The sequence below is a fragment of the Meleagris gallopavo genome, chromosome 1, assembly GCF_905368555.1.
Source record: "Meleagris gallopavo chromosome 1, MGAL_WU_HG_1.1, whole genome shotgun sequence".
Taxonomy (NCBI): domain Eukaryota; kingdom Metazoa; phylum Chordata; class Aves; order Galliformes; family Phasianidae; genus Meleagris; species Meleagris gallopavo.
In genome coordinates, this window is record NC_139404.1 from 192,301,865 (window position 1) to 192,318,471 (window position 16,607).

At 48.4% G+C, this 16,607-nt stretch overlaps 1 protein-coding gene across 1 annotated transcript in view; it reads left to right on the forward strand.

Moving 5' to 3' along the window:
* The first annotated feature begins 51 nt into the window (after positions 1 to 51).
* POLD3 (DNA polymerase delta 3, accessory subunit) overlaps positions 52 to 16,607 on the forward strand; it is a 33,251-nt gene continuing 16,695 nt past the window's right edge. Inside the window, exons 1-7 of the mRNA XM_085216618.1 lie at positions 52 to 286; positions 2,778 to 2,833; positions 4,642 to 4,744; positions 6,862 to 6,901; positions 8,603 to 8,735; positions 12,037 to 12,295; positions 15,987 to 16,059. Of these exons, the coding sequence (XP_085072744.1) occupies positions 227 to 286; positions 2,778 to 2,833; positions 4,642 to 4,744; positions 6,862 to 6,901; positions 8,603 to 8,735; positions 12,037 to 12,295; positions 15,987 to 16,059 (724 nt within the window). The 5' untranslated portion in view covers positions 52 to 226. The remainder of the gene's footprint in view (positions 287 to 2,777; positions 2,834 to 4,641; positions 4,745 to 6,861; positions 6,902 to 8,602; positions 8,736 to 12,036; positions 12,296 to 15,986; positions 16,060 to 16,607) is intronic.

Consider the following 16,607-nt stretch of genomic DNA (forward strand, 5'->3'; position numbering starts at 1 on the left):
CAGCAGACCGGAAGGCGGGGCCATCAGAGAGGAGGGGCGGGGTCCACAGACCGGAAGGCGGGGCAGCTCAGTTTCCGTGAAGTGCCGCCGCCATCTTTTTGTCCCCGCGCGGCTCCCGTCGCGCCCCGTTCGTTGCTATGGCGGCGGCGCGGTGGCCTTGGCACTGAGGTGCGCGGGAACTCCGTGGGGCCCTTCCCGCCTCCTGGCCCGACCCCATCCGGCCGCCATGGAGGACGAGCTGTACCTCGAGAACATCGATGAGTTCGTCACCGACCAGAACCGCATTGTGAGTGCTGGCGGAGCGGGGAGGCCGAACCGGGGTTTTCGGGGAGGAGAAAACCACAGCGGGGCCTCCCCGCCCTTCCTTTCCTCCCTTCAGCAGCACTGCACGAGAGAGCGGTGTCTGTGTGTCCCTCAGGGGGTGGGTTTGGGCCCCAAAGCCTGCGGGCTGTGGGGGCTGCAGGGCCAGGCCTGGGCTGGCAGCCTCTGAAGGGCCCCCCCTCTTTTATCGCTACAAGCAGCTCCAACCCAGCTCGTTTCAGAAAGCATCAGCCCTGCGAGCAGCTGCATCCCATTGGCGGTTGGGAGGTGAGGTCGGGGTTCTGTGCTCACCTGCACTCTGGGACACGCATGGGCGGCCTTTGGGCAGGGACAGGAACTGTGAGGGCCTCCCCTTCCCCCCCCAGTTGGTGCCCCCCTGTCCTGATGCTGCTGAATCAGAGCTGCTCACCTCACAGACTGAACGTTGCCTCTGAGCGTGGCTGTGGGGTGTGAAAGTGTGGCTGATCCCATGTTTTCCAGCGTGGAGTTGATGAGGGCTTATCACTCAAACTGGACCAAAAATGTCAGGATTTTCCTCCATCGTGTTTTGTGTTGATTTAGTGCCTCTAAAGAGAATGGATGTTGGTATTGTTTATACTACAGAATCGGAGAACGGTTTGGGTTGGAAGGGACCTTAAAGCCTCTCACAACCCCATCCCCCTCCATGGGCAATGACACCTCCCACAGCCCCATCATGGCCTTGGGCACTGCCAGGAATGGTCACCCCCAGCCCTTTGGGCAGCAGTGCCAGAGCCTCAGCACTCTCTTAGGGAAAAATTCCCCTTGACATCTAGTTTAAAACCATCCCCCTTTGTCCTGTTGCTGTCAACCCGTGCCAGAAGTCAGTCCCCCTCGTGCTTATAAGCTCCTCTCAAATACCAGAAGGTTGTAATGAGGTCTCCCTCAGTCTTCTCTGGGCTAAACATCCCCATCTCCCTCGGCCTGTTTTCACAGGGCAGGTACTGTATCCTCATGGCCCTCATGTGGACCCATTCCAAAAGCTCTGTCTTTCCTGAGGTGGGGGGAAAGCGGCTCTCCCTAAGTTCCTTTTGCTCCCTAAAAGCTGAGCCCACAGTGTAGGGACAGCAATATTTTATTTTACCCTAAGGCATAAAATTCAGATGTGAATGAAACTGTTTTTTCCATGAAATACTGAGGCAATCATAGAATGGTTTGTGTTGGAAAGGACCGTTTAAAAACCATCCAGTCCCACTTCCTGGTGTGGGGACATCCACAGCTCCATCAGGTGCTCAGAGCCCTGTCCAGCCTGACCTCGAATGGGGCATCCCCATCTCTCTGGACAACCCATGCCAGTGCTTCACCACCCTTATTGTAAAAAAAAAAACAAAAAACAAAAAACTTTTGTCTTACATCCAGTTTTTCTTCTTTTAGTTTGAAACCGTTTCCCCTTGTCCTATCACAACAGATCCTGCTAATGAACCTGTCCCCTTCTTTCTTACAGCCCCTTTAGACATTGAAAGGCTGCTCTCGGCTCTCTCCAGAACCTTCTCTTCCCCAGGCTGTGCAGTCCCAGCCCTCTCAGCCTGTAGTCCTGACCACTATTTGGGCTACTGCTTGATCAGAGAAAAGTAAAATTACTATCAGTAGCATCTTGAAGTCCTGGTACTTTTGTGAAGATTTGGGATGCACAGTAACCATGTGCCTGTTTTTTTTCTTTCTGTGTAAAATCTTTGTTTTGAAAGTGAGCTGATGAAATCATTGCAGCTCTTGGGCCATGAGAGGAGTTGTATTAACACGAACTGCCTGTGTCATTATCATTTATTTCTATAAGCTGCTAGATTAATGACAGTTTAGTTGTTGTGTTTGAGGTAGGAGAGGCCCTAGCCTGAGGTGTTAAAAAAAGGCAGAGTGGGAGAAGAAGCAGATTTGGGGATGTGACTCATCTTAATGGTGCAGTTACATGCCTGTCATCTCCTGAGACCTGGCACACAGTGCTGTTGGACTGCTGATGCAGCCAGAGATCCACCTGTTCCTTCTGACAGTGTCATCTGATCAGTCCTCAGTAAATGGGAGAGCAGTGGCTGCTTCTCACAGCCAGGGATTGTGCTGTTCCTGTTGTGAAGTTGAGTGCTGTGAGCGTTATCATAGAATCACTCAGGTTGGAAAAGATTTCTCAGATCCTCAAGCCCAATTGAGGGGATTTAGAATGGCTTCAGTTACGTAGTAGCATTTCCAAAAGGCATTCATGCAAACACACCTTTTGGGGTCAGAAATTTGTTCATATCTTGGGAATTGAATCCCTTCAGTGTGGCACGGTGTCGAAGGTGGGTGGGTGTAAATGCGCTCTTACTTCTGCCAGGTTTTTCTTGTGTTGTTTCTTTCTGGGGGGGAGGGGGCCATAAAGTGTTTGACTTCCCCATGAGAGGATGTGTGGTTTAACAGCCTGAGGTTTTCTTAAACTTATTGTGTTTGTTTTTTTTTTAAATCTTTTACAGGTGACATACAAATGGCTGAGCTATACTCTAGGAGTCCACGTCAATCAGGCTAAGCAGTAAGTATCAACACAGCCTGCACGCCTCTGCTTTTGTGGCAGAGGATTGTTAATTACTGTTTTCAGGTTGTGGTTAACATACTAAAATGCTCCCTCTGGGCACATGTAAAAATTCAGCATGCTGTCTCAGGTGCAGTTGGTTGTGTTATTTAACACACCTTCACCCAGAGGGTGGTGAGGCAGTGGAACAGGTTGCCTAAGGAGGTTGTGGATGCCCCATCCTTGCAGGCATCCAAGGCCAGGCTGGATGTGGCTCTGGGCAGCCTGGGCTGCTGGTTGGTGACCTGCACACAGCAGGGGGTTGGAAGTGGGTGAGCACTGTGCTCCTTTGCAACCCAGGCCTTTCTATGATTCACTGCTCCTCCCTTAGGCAAGTTTTGCCTTGACTTGGATAGGAGTCATGCTTTCAATTAAGCAGTGCTTAATGCTCCATTATGAACATGAATACTTGGGCCAGGACAGATGTTTTAGCATTGTTATTACTCCAGGAACGTGTGTAGCTCCTTTCATCCTGAAGCACAAAACTGAGTGTTTTCTGCCAGCCCCAACAACAGAGCTGTGCCTCTGTGGGACTGCATTGCACACCCCAGGTCAGGACACACACATCCATGGGTATTGCTGGAAGCAGAGTCAGGAAAAAGGGAAAAAAAACTCTGATGGTAACTGCAGCTCAGATGTGCAGCTAATGCTCATCCACTCTGCCCTGCAGCACAGTGCACACATTGCTATGAATACCTGCTTATCTGGCTCCTTGGGATTGTGATTATGAATATCCTCCCAAGGATTCTAAGGTTGTTTATACACAGCAAGGTGAAGTTAAGCATAAGATTATGTAAGCACGCCCAGTCCCATATTGTAAATATTTTCTGTCCTTGTTCCCAGCTGTAGTTGGGACCTGAAGACACATTTGCTGTGTACTGAGCCCATCTTCACCTGTCCTGTCCAAAGTACTCAAATATCAGCGTGGGCATCTAATGTGCTGAGAAGCTTCATCTCTTTGCTCTGTGTACGTTTGAGCAATTAAATGATGAAAAGTGTTTCAGTGATGGTGTAGACCTGACTGGAGAGCTTTGCTGAGAACACTTCTGGTTGTGCTGTAAACTAGAAAGAGCCAGAGAACTTACTGTCATGGAGGAGATGGCCCAGGTGCTGTGGAAACACCTTCTCCTTCCTTCGAGAGCAATGTGGAAGTGGAGAATTCCTGACAACTTTGTGCTTAAAGTTCTCCAAGAAACTTGAAAAGCACCTAATAGCAAGAGTGAATTGTTTGAGTGACTTATGCCAGTGTGGTCATTGCCATCTTCAAGTATCTGTCATGTATTGTACCTGGGGTGCTCACCATGAATCAATGGCATAGGCAGAAACTGCAAACTCAGTTCCCATCTCTCTGTAGTCACAGATTCCTTATGTTTCTGATCACAATGTCTGTGGTTGTAGCTGGGACTGTACGTATGCACCTGGCAATGTCCTTGTGTGCAAAATCACCAGTTCTTTGGTCAGGAGTTTCATCACTTTGGGTTGTAACAGCATTTCTTAAGGGGAAACTTCACAGCAAGCAGCCCAGGGGACCTGAAACAATCTGCAGCCAGCAATTCAAGCACTGAGAGCTTGAATTCATTTCTCCTTTGGTGAATGTTGGGCTGTGAGATCCTTGGTGGCAGAGGAGGAAGGCAGATCAACAAGAAGTTAAATTAATCCCAGTGTTGATGTAAAAGTGTTTTCACATCAGACAGGCTTTGCTCTTTTGATGTAAGCTGCGCTGTGTGCTCTTTGCTTTCTGGGTGATTAACACATGTTTCTTTGTGCAGGATGCTGTATGATTATGTGGAGAGGAAACGAAAGGAGAACTCAGGAGCTCAGCTTCATGTCACCTACCTGGTAGCAGGAAACCTCACCCAGAATGGACATACAGTGAGTTTTCTTTCTCCAGGGTTTCTATAAACTGTTTGTTCTCATCTTCTCCTTTGTTTTGTAACCTTTGGGTCAGAAGCTCAACTTGTTCTGTTTGTTCCAGCATCAAGCACAAGATGCTGGGTCTTTTGTACCTGTACAGTTATTCAGGGTTAGGGTTATTTCTCAATCATATTAACTTTTGGACAGCAAATTTTATTAAAAAATATATATACATATAGCCTGGAGTGGCCCTTGTGTTCTCCAGGATCTGCTGTAGAGTAGAAGTGTGTAAAATAGCATTGGAGAGAGCTTGGAATTCATTTCCAATTGTCTTGTAGTTAATGTATTAAGTGTATTAACTACTGCATGAATGCATTAAGTGTGTGTCTCTCTTTACTGCTTGTCAGGTTTTCAAAAATGCCATCTAAAAGTTCAGATAGGTACCTCAGGGGTTGTTGAAAAAGAAGCAAATTGGCCACCTGTTCCCCTTTGCTCCCAGAGGAGTTGAATGGGCCAAACGTTGAAGGCCTTTGATACACCACTAGGTGTCTGTATCTTCTGAATACTCAAATATTTTCTGAAATACAAACCCTGGTCTTCGTTTAGAGGTGTTGTCATGCCTATAGCCTGAGTTTAATGGGCTTTCATAGAATTAGGGAATGGTTTGGGTTGGAAGGAACCTTTAAGATCACCTATTTCCAACCCCCTTCTGTAGGCAGGGATACCTCCCTCTCAACCAGGTTGCTCACAGCCCCATCCATTTCTCTGGTTTCTTTTGGAAATAATAAGGCAGCAGCTCTTGGCTCCCTAGAATTGGCAAGAATTTTATCCACACATCATTTTTAATACATCAGGGCAGATCTAAAGGTCATGCAAGCAAGTGAATTCTGTCATAGGGTACATAGGATATAGGTAGATATACGTTTAACTCAGTAGTATTTTTAAAACAAGAAAGATCTACAAAGGGAAGTGCATAAAGATCATTTATTTTCCCCTTCCCTATTTTTTAAATATCTTGGTTTTGAGCACTGCCATCCCAGTGGCTGCTGAGAAATGACCTGCAGCCACAGTGGGTCATTGGGGCAGAAGTGAATGGCACACAGGAGGTGCTGGGTGCTCCCCAGACTGAACGCTTAAGGACTATCCAGAGAAGGCAGGACAGGAGCTCACACCTGGAGGACACTTCCAGAGGATGTGCAGGCATCAGAGCAGCTTGTAGGCAGTATCTAGCACAACTACTGGGAGGAAATGGATGAGAGTGCTTCAGGTCCTGTCCATGCTGGTGAGCCTGCACTCCTGCCTGCTGTCAGTAGGTGTAGCCACGAGGCTGTGGATTCAGTTACAGGGATACAGCCACAAATCTGTCACAAATATTTCTCACTTTCAGCACTGCACACTGTTTACTTACAGCCCCAGTGTGGCACGGAGACTCTCAATCTTTACCTTTTCAGGTTAGTTACACTTTCTTGTAACTCTTGTTCATTTTCTGGATAGTGTGTTGGTATGTGCCAGACACAAAAGTAATGGATGGATTTTGTCCAGCCTGTTTGGATACTCCCTGTATAACTGCAGCCTGCTGAATGTCATAGAGCAGGTGTGATACTTGAAGCCTGGAAAGAATACATGCTGTAGAGTGCATTTCTGGAAGAACTCGTTTCTGGCTGTTAAATTAATGCTTAGTTTCTCATTGTGGCTTGCTTCTCTGGTGCCACATCTTTGCTAAATATCGCAGCTTTGAGTTTGCAGGCAATGTAAAGATACATGGGCCAGTGTATCAGCTTCGGAGCACTTGGTCAGCAGTTGCATTGCTTTGCTTTTCTCAGCTGTGCTGCATTGTTTTGTTCTCATTTCTTCTGTATCCCATCTCCTGATGGCAGGAATGGAGGACTGAGCATTTCTTCTGAGCTCTGAAGTAGTGTATGAGAAAAATAGGAAGCTGTGGCTTTAGAAATCAGTGGCTGATGACTGTTTAAAGGTAGTGGCAGAGTTCTGGGCAGCTGTAAAGCTGCACCTCTAATCTGCAGACTTTCTCATTCAGCAGATAAATGAAGATATTGGTCTTACATAAAACAAAACTTATAAATATTTTCAAATCTTAAGATTGCAATTTTGTGTTGTTTTTTTTTTTTTAACAGTGCCACAAGGTTGCAGTAGTGAGAGAGGATAAGCTGGAAGGTAAGCAGATTGTAAGATGATGAATCATAGAACCATAGAAAGGCCTGGGTTGCAAAGGAGCACAGTGCTCAGCCACTTCCAACCCCCTGCTGTGTGCAGGTCGCCAACCAGCAGCCCAGGCTGCCCAGAGCCACATCCAGCCTGGCCTTGAATGCCTGCAGGGATGGGACATCCACAGCCTCCTTGGGCAACCTGTTCCAAAATGCTTTTCTGCTTTGAAAGAACAACAGAGTGAGCAGAGCTCAGCACTTGGCATCTGTGCATGAAGTGCCCGGTCAGGCTGTGTGCAGTTCAGGTGTGTACTTCTTGTACCAGTTTGTTTCTCAGAATTTTGACCATCTGAGCCAACAACTTGGTAACTTTGCAGCTTTGGGACTGAGGTCTGATTTCCCTGCTGCACATTTTAGTCAACAGGGGTTCTTTTCTGTCTTTTTCCACGTCTGATCCTGCTAGTGAGCTCTGAGCTGTAACAACAGAAACACAGCTGCAGGCTCCATGTCACTTTCAAGTAACATCTTTGGTGTTTGAGAACAAGCTGTGGTGTTTGTGACCTTTACCATCAGTATTAACGGCCTAACTTGTGTTATTTTTCTTTGAAATGTGAAGTAGATTTCTAGTGAAGTTGTCTTCATCAGGATATTGTCAAGCAGTGCAACTACTATCTGTCAGGTCTGCTGAATTATGCGTGCTGTGTAGTGGTGGAGAGGGCAGAGTTGTTTGTGTTTTTTGTATTCAAAGCCAGCCAAAGGTCTGACTTAGATTTGGAAGAGGCTGAGCTTTGTGATGGGAGCAGGGCTGCTCAGTTTAGGACTGGCCCCAAAAAATGATTACTGTGTGTATTTTTGCAGTGCCTCGAAGCTCCGTCTCAAACCAGGGCAGTGTGGAAAGAGAATATAAGCAGAGAACAAAGAATTGCGTAAAATGAAAAAGAAAGCAGCTCTGGTCTCAAGGCTGCAGTCTAAATAGAGTCAAAGAGACAAAACACTGATTTCAGTGGATTACTGGAGGAAACCCTGCAATGTTAGTTGGTATCTTTAATGGCAGGGAGCAGCTGCAGCAGTGTAGAGGTATCACCATCCTTTTCTTGCTGAGTTTTAGGTGGACATGTAGGTATTCTGGATCCCAGATGCTGGGTATTCTGAAGGCAAACACTGAGATTTGTATGAAGATGTGGAGCTCTTGGAGTGGGTCCAGAGGAGGGCACTAAGATGATCAGAGGGCTGAGCAACTCTCCTGTGAGGAAAGGTTGAGGGAACTGGGCTTGTTGAGCTTGGAGAAGAGAAGCTGCAGGGAGACCTCAGTGTGGCCTTCAGTGCTTGAAGGGAGCGGATAAACAGGAGGGGGAACGGCTGTTTGTGAGGGTGGGTGGTGACAGGACAAGGGGAATGGTTTTAAAGTGAGCCAGGGGAGGTTTAGGTTGGATGTGAGGAGGAAGTTTTTCATGCAGAGGGTGGTGAGGCAGTGGAACAGGTTGCCCAAGGAGGCTGTGGATGCCCCATCCCTGCAGGCATTCGAGGCCAGGCTGGATGTGGCTCTGGGCAGCCTGGGCTGCTGGTTGGTGACCTGCACACAGCAGGGGGTTGGAACTGGGTGAGCACTGTGCTCCTTTGCAACCCAGGCTGTTCTATGAATTCAATAAGAGCTATCACCTGGTTCTTTAATGGCTGTGCTAACAGAGGTCTCTTCTTTCTCCCCACACAGCAGTGAAGTCTAAACTGACCACGGTTACCAGCGTGCATGTCTACAGCATTCAGAAAGCCCTGCTCAAAGACAGCGGGCCGCTCTACAACACAGACTACGATATCATCAAAACCAACCTGCACAACTGCAGCAAGTGAGTTGCTCCTTGGTTTTCCTTCTTATGCTGTGTGATTTGAGACCGATGAGATGTTGTTACCCAGTGCACTTCAGCAGAAGGCAGTGGTTACCAAATATGCCTGGATTTTTAGAAAGCTAGAGAAGAGCCATGCCAAACCAGTCCCCAGACAGCACGTTGTATGATTGCTTTATAAACGGAGCTATTTCCAGCTTACAGTTGCTTCACTTACTCTGTTATTCCAGCAGAGTTCCAGTACCTTTCTTGTCAGATGGCTAGAAACATTTTTCTCATTTCCTGGCCACACTTAATCATCCCCGATTTTATCCAGTTCTCTGTCACACAGGAAGGGTAAATTGAAACAGCACAAAAGCACGAGTGATGCGTTCAGCAGAGCAGTAACCTGAGCTTGCCTTCTGTTTTGTGGGACTGTGCTTTTGCTCTTTGGTCTCCTCCACCTCTCTGAAGAGGGCCCAGAGGACTCCAGAGGAGGGCCACTAAGGTGGTCAGAGGGCTGACGCACCTCTCCTATGAGGAAAGGTTGAGGGAACTGGGCTTGTTTAGGTTGGAGAAGAGAAGGCTCCAGGGAGACCTTGTGGCCTTTCAGTACGTGTGAGCAGGAGGGGGAACAGCTGTTTACGAGGGTGGATGGTGATAGGACAAGAGGGAATGGTTTTAAAGTGAGCCAGGGGAGGTTTAGGTTGGATATGAGGAGGAAGTTTTTCGTGCAGAGGGTGGTGAGGCAGTGGAACAGGTTGCCCAAGGAGGCTGTGGATGCCCCATCCCTGCAGGCATTCAAGGCCAGGCTGGATGTGGCTCTGGGCAGCCTGGGCTGCTGGTTGGTGACCTGCACACAGCAGGGGGTTAGAAGTGGGTGAGCACTGTGCTCCTTTGCAACCCAGGCCATTCTGTGATTCTAAGATGGTTTGTGGGAACTCATTCCCCGTATGGAAGTGTGAAAAAGCGTTGTTTGTGGTTGGACTAGTGGAAGGTTGCCTTAGAATTCAGAAGAACTTTAGCCGCTTTCTTTCCCTCTGTGCGGTGCCTGGTATCTCTGACCTTCCATCCAGATGCATTTCCACTCTGACAGCTTCATCTTGCTGCAGTTGCTACGTGCACTGTGTTAGAAGGAGGATGGATGCTCAAATGCAGTGTCATATAACGAGTATAAAATAGAAGAGTAGAAATGGAGCTGCCTTCAAAGTGCTCACAAGAGTGTGTTTGAGAAAATCACAGGATGATAGAATGGCCTGGGTTGCAAAGGAGCACAGTGCTCATCCAGTTCCAACCCCCTGCTGTGTGCAGGTCACCAACCAGCAGCCCAGGCTGCCCAGAGCCACATCCAGCCTGGCCTTGAATGCCTGCAGGGATGGGGCATCCACAGCCTCCTTGGGCAACCTGTTCCACTGCCTCACCACCCTCTGAGTGAAGAATAAGATCTTAGAAACTGCATTTGAGATGTGAATATCAGTGCCACAGGAAGCAGTGGAAAGCCCAGCTTCGGGAAAGAGGTATGGCGTTCTTCTGGCTGCCTTCACCTTGTTCTCCTCTGTTTACTGTAGGGTAGCCCCACATGGGGGTGCCTGTGTCTTAGAGATGCTTGCCTTTCAGATTTGTACACGCAGAAGATTTAGACAATGCAGGTTCTGAAATCAACTTTCTGCAGCCTACATTTAGTTCTCCTCCTGGCTTTGGAGCAGAAATTCCCAAACAAACTGAGAAAAACGCAGCTTCTTCATCTGTGTGCTGGCTGAACAAAATTCAGACCAGCCCTGTTCCCTCTCCCTTGGACTTGTCCACTACATGAGCAGTCTGTTACAGCTGGGATGAGATCCCCACAGTCCCTGTGAGCACAGAGGTCTGACTATGTGCGTGTTTATAGCAAACAGAACCCACTGGCTTCTTATTTCCTTCTCAGTCCATATATCTCATAAGCTCTGGGGCCAGGATCTATATTCTCCTCTGTATTTGTATGGGACCTCTTATGCTGCGAAGGCAGTGGAGGTGACTTGGTGCCCTCATGTAAATAGCTGGATTTAATGTATGTTGCTAATGTCAGCTTTCCAAGCGGAAGCAGCTCCTTGCTTGCAGAGCACAGTCCAAACATTGCTTGTTTTTTCAGTGATTATTGAGTGCATTTTGGATGGAGCCCACGAGCTATAGTCACACAGCAGCATTAAGGCAAGGTAACTTCCCAGAGTTGGTTGTGGTTGAGATGTGCTTTGCTGCACACTCAATACAACCATTGATGATCACGTGTCATTTGTAATCTGGTCAGTTCTGATGTTGCTCACGAGTGTTTGTGGAGCAGCTGTGAGCTGAAAAGAGGCTGAAAGAAGAAAGGAAAGGGGGAATACTTTCCCTCAATGTCTTCTTTCCTTCCTTTAAAGGTTTGGATGTCGAGAGATGGCTGCTGCAGCCTCAAATGCCATAGAGATATTTGCTAATACGTTTCAGTTTGTGATCGGAGTCAAAGTGGACTGCTAATGCTGAGGCAATTAATTGGCAGCAAACTGCTTTCTTTCTTATGCAAATAAAAACACGCTGTGTAATTCCATGGATTGGAAGGCGTGAGCCCGTGCTCTTTTGTGGCATTGCTGTAGGAAATCTGGAAAGCCTCGCCTGTGATTTGCACAGTGGGGAGCAGAACTGGGTTATTTTTGGGTACAGCTATTCCTGACTGTCAGCGACTTGTGTTGTAACTGTGAGCATGTCGTTTAATTCTTGTATCTCAGCCTCCCTCAGACTATCACGTTTCAGACTGCTGCAAGCTGAGATGCATCTCTGTCTACAAGAGATTGCATGGAAATGCCTTTATATAGTGAAGTCCCTGGATGTCTTCTGAGCCACCTCAGCAGTTGGGTTGCAGTTGTGATCTCCTTACCTGCTTGCTGCAGCTGTAATGGACTCTGTCAGAGCATCTGAAAGTTGTAAAGTTCATCAGACAGCAAAACTATGTCTGCTGCAAGCCTGAGGGAGTGCAACCAGTTTAGGAATAAAATGCAGTTGATTCCATCCCCACCCTGGGTGTGAAGATGGGCTCCCTCCTCCCCCATGAAATCTGAACAGCTTGTTTTGCATCTGAATGCTCTGGCTCCTGCTGACAAGTCCAGCTGATCTTTTCAGTAGAGATCTCCATCGTTATTCTCAGTGCCAGCCCTGGCACCAATTAAATTGCTCATCCCATAACAGCAGAATGCAGAACAGGGGAAGCAATGCGCTACCTGGGAGGGAGCTGAGGTGGACACCCAGAGGAGGTGGACACCCAGAGGAGGTGGACACCCAAGAGGCTAACTCAATTTCTCATTCCTTCACACAGGTTCAGTGCCATTCACTGTGCTGATGCAGTCCCCAGGAGTCCAGCTGAAGTTGCTCAAGCACGGACGTTGGCACGGGCTGGTTCCCAGGCACCGAGTGACACAAGCACTGTCAGCACACCACCACTCAATGGCCACGGTCCTACAGCTGCTAAGCAGAGCTCACAGCCACCCAAGGGGATCATGGGGATGTTTGCAGCCAAAGCTGCTTCCAAAGCCCAGGATGCAAATAAAGAACCCAAAGCTAAGGAAGCTCCAAGTGTAAGTGACCTCAGACGTTTTGGGTTAACGGATTTAATGAACTGCTCTTCTAGCTTTGCTCTTCATTTTTGATGTTAAGAAAAGTTTCTTTGCTGAAGGAGTGGTAAGGTATAGGAATGGGCTGCCCAGGGAGGTGGGGAATCACTGCCCTTGGAGGTGTTTGAGAAAAAAGTAGATGTGGCACTTGGGACATATCACATCATAGAATCACAAATGGCCTGGGTTGCAAAGGAGCACAGTGCTCACCCAGCTCCAACCCCCTACTGTGTGCAGGTCACCAACCAGCAGCCCAGCCTGCCCAGAGCCACATCCAGCCTGGCCTTGAATGCCTGCAGGGATGGGGCATCCACAGCCTCCTTGGGCAACCTGTTCCACTGCCTCACCACACTCTGCATGAAAAACTTCCTCCTCACATCCAACCTAAACCTCCTCTGGCTCACTTTTAAACCATTCCCCCTGTCCTATCACCACCCACCCCTGTAACCAGCCATTCCCCCTCCTATTTATATGCTTCCTTCAAGTATTGGAAGGCCACAGTGAGATTTCATGGGTCTCCTTCAGCTTACAATACACTTTGTCTTATAAAGGCTTGTAAGTGAATGTCTGAGAATAAAAATGGGAAAGGGAGAAAGATGATCACAAATGAGAAGAGAATATAATTACGATGCACAAATAAAAGGAGATGAACATGATAAAGAAAACCCAAAAGGTTCCTGCAAAAGATGTTACAAGAAGCAGACGAGCTTAATGAATCAAGAAGTCTGTTTGAAAGGTTATTTTAATTTTGAGATGCTCTGATCAGCTTCAAACAAAGATGAGGTGAGCGTAGAGCAGCTGCCTTTGTCCTTGAGAGCTTCCGTGTGTGTGTAGGTCTGCGATTGGGTCTGTAGCTGGGATGTGCTGGGGAGCTGCCACTGTGCGTGCAGTGTGGATCCTCAGGCTGACTGTAGGAGTGCAGAGCAGTGCAGAACAGGGCAGGTGCTTTCCTCATGCTTCGGTGGGTGCCTTGGCCAGGTGCAGACCCGGGTTGTTGGGCAGAGGCTGCGGTGCTTTGGTTCTGTGTGTGTCCAGATGTCTTTCTGCAAGGCAGAGGGGAGGGAAGGAAGGAGCAGCCTCCTGCCCTGCTTCCCTGTGCTGCCCTCTCCTGCACAGCCCTGCTCACCGGGTTGCTGCTCTGCCAGCCGTTTCCATGGCCGTGTGGGGCTGCCTGTGTCCCCAGGGCTGTCGTGGGGGCACGGAGACCAGATGGAGAGCTGAGGACAGGCGTGTGTCCTGCTCTGGTTCCATCTTGGTGCGGATGCCCATCTGCAAGGCAGAGGGGAAGGAAGGAAGAAGGGAGCAGCTTCCTGCCCTGTTGCCCTGTGCTGCCCTCCCCTGCACAGCCCTGCTCACCGGGTTGCTGCTCTGAAAATGGTTTCCTTGGCCATTTGGGGCTCACTGTGTCAGCACTGCCATGTTGACACGGCCACTGCAATCAGATGGTGTGGTGCCAGCACCTGCAGTGGGGTCAGGACTCATTAAAGCAGCACCAGAAGTTGGGGTGAGGGCAGGGGGACTTTTGGAAGCTTCCCTGGTGCTGTAGGAGCACGACAGGCTCCAGTTTGGAGTTGACTTATCTTTGTTGTAAGACACCAGTTTGCAGGGCTGAGCTCCAGCACTTCTGGTCATCTGGAGCCATTGGTGTTGGGCTGTCCATCTGCAAGCCAGAGGGAAAAAAAAGGAAGAAGGGAGCAGCCTCCTGCCCTGCTGCCCTGTGCTGCCCTCCCCTGCACAGCCCTGCTCACCGGGTTGCTGTCCCCAGGGCTGTGTGGAAAGGGCCACTGCAATCAGCAGGTCCGGTGCCAGCACCTGCAGTGGGGTCAGGACTCAGCAAAGCAGCAGCAAATGTTGGGGCAGGGCCAGGGGTCCTTGGGGAGCTGCCGGGGTCCTTGGGGAGCGAGGTGACTCCAGTTTGGGAGCGACTTCTGTGTGCTGTGGGTGAGCACAGGAGCGTCTCGCCGTCCTGCTGTGTCCCTGTCCCCGCGTGTGGCTGTGAGGCAGAGGAGGAGCAGCCCCATCCATCGCCATGGGCTGCTCCTGCCCGCCACAGCCCTGGCTCACTCGGCTACTCGGCGGCGATGTGTGGCTGGCACTGCCCTTCTGCTCAGCATTCCGGGCTGCTGTGACACCCAGCTGGCTCTGGAACGCAGCCCCCCCCACTCTTGTGCTCTTGTGACATATATCCGACTTAAACCTCTCCTGTCTCACTTTAAAACCATTCCCCCTTGTCCTATTACCATACATCCTCATCAACAGCCATTGTCCTCCTGTTTATCCACTCCCTTCAAATATTACAAGGCAACAATGAGTAATGGGCACAGTGGGCATAGGTTGGGTTTGGTGATTTTAGATCTCTTTTCCAACTTTAATGATGCTATGAACTTAGCTAACCTTAACCAGCCACGCTGCAGCCTCATCCACTGCTTCCAGTGCTAGGCTTGCTGCCTGCTGGGAGGGCTCAGACACTTCTGTAGGTGTTTAATGTGTCACAGTCGTGCCTTCTGTCATCGAGTCCCCTCTGAGGGAAGTATATGTGCCACACTCTTGACCTGCCCACTGAAGTGTATTTGCCATCACTTTGACACTTTGACATTCCTCTTTGAGCCAGATCTTCAACTAGTGTAAACCAGCATAGCTGCATCATTGAGGCAATTGTTCCATTGTCTTCAGTTATGCCAATATATACACCAGTTGAGGATCTCGTGCTCTCTATTGTGCTTAAAAGGATTTGTTTTGAGCAATATGTGAAATGTGAGAAGCCCAGGTCTTAAAAGTATCAAGGTGTTTAAACTTGGTCTGCGAGGGAAGCTTCAGAGCCTGACCTGTGCAAGACTAAAATGTTTATTTTCCCAGCTGCTGCTTTTTTCCAGCGCAGGATTATGTTTTAATTCTAATTAGCACAAGTCTTTTTAAAGCAGTGTGGCCTCCAAGTGGGTATTAAAATGGTAATGTTCTCTGTGCGTGGTTTGGCTTTTTTTATAACAATGGAGTACGTTTTGGTTCATTTTTGTGATTTAGAACTGATGAAACGTACTTGTCTGAATGTTTAGGAAAGTTTAGGGTCTGGTTGTTTTACGTGAAAATAAATGGGATTAGGAGACCAAGCTCTCCTAGGTGTGTGTGTGTGTTTGTGTGTGTGATTTTTCTTTTTGGTAGTGGCTATAGGAATGGAATAGAGCAATGATAGTTCTTTGCAGACTGCTCAGCAGTGCAGCATTTGTGCCAGAGGAGCTGGATAAAGTCTTCATGCTTTGGCCAATCTGTGTTCTTTCCTCTGACGGTTACCATGAATTGAGGCACTGATATTTTGCAAAAAAAAAAAAAAAACAAAAAAAAAACCAAAGAACAGTTCTTTACTGGGAACTGACCCAAATCCCAACCACTTCTTTCAGTAACACTGTGAGCCATCAGATGGAATGTGACCTAGGTTAGCTCTGAAGGCCCAGCCTACAGAGTGCTAAGGAACTCTCAACCTTTTGATCCATTTATTATCTACTCTTCTCATATTCTCCTACACAGGTGTTGAAATCTGAGATGCTGACCAGGCAGCTAATTATACGTATTAATTCTGTTTGTTCAGAAGCAATGCTGTGCATTTTGAGGGCTGTGTTTCGTGAATAATTCCTGTGGTTACTCCTCTGTTTGCTTCCAGGTGTCTGCAGCGAGCAGTAAGCCATCAGCAAAGGCCAACATCATGAACAACTTCTTTGGAAAAGCTGCCATGAGTAAGTGCTTTATGCCAGGTGTCAGTTGTGGTTAGGTACCAACCCTCTGTAGTCAAAAAAATATATAAATGAAAGTCCTGAGGGATATTGGAAATCAATTTTTTTTTTTTTGCTAAGCAGTAATTAGAAGTAATTAGTGATGTCAGGTGTCTGGCTGTACAGCTGTGTTGGGGAGGTATGAATTGTGAAAAAGGAGCAGAGCTCCTCACCCTCTGTTTGCCCCACCCCAGTGACATGAGGCTTGTTGGATTTCCTTTATATCCTTCATTTTTCTTAGGGTTCTCCACATCATGCTTGGAGAAGAGAAGGCTGCAGGGAGACCTCGTTGTGGCCTTGCAGTATTTGAAGGGAGCAGATAAACAGGAGGAGGAATGGCTGTTTGTGAGGGTGGGTGGTGATAGGACAAGGGGAATGGCTTTAAAGTGAGCCAGGGGAGGTTTGGGTTGGATGTGAGGAGGAAGTTTTTCATGCAGAGGGTGGTGAGGCAGTGGAACAGGTTGCCCAAGGAGGCTGTGGATGCCCCATCCCTGCAGGCATTCAAGGCCAGG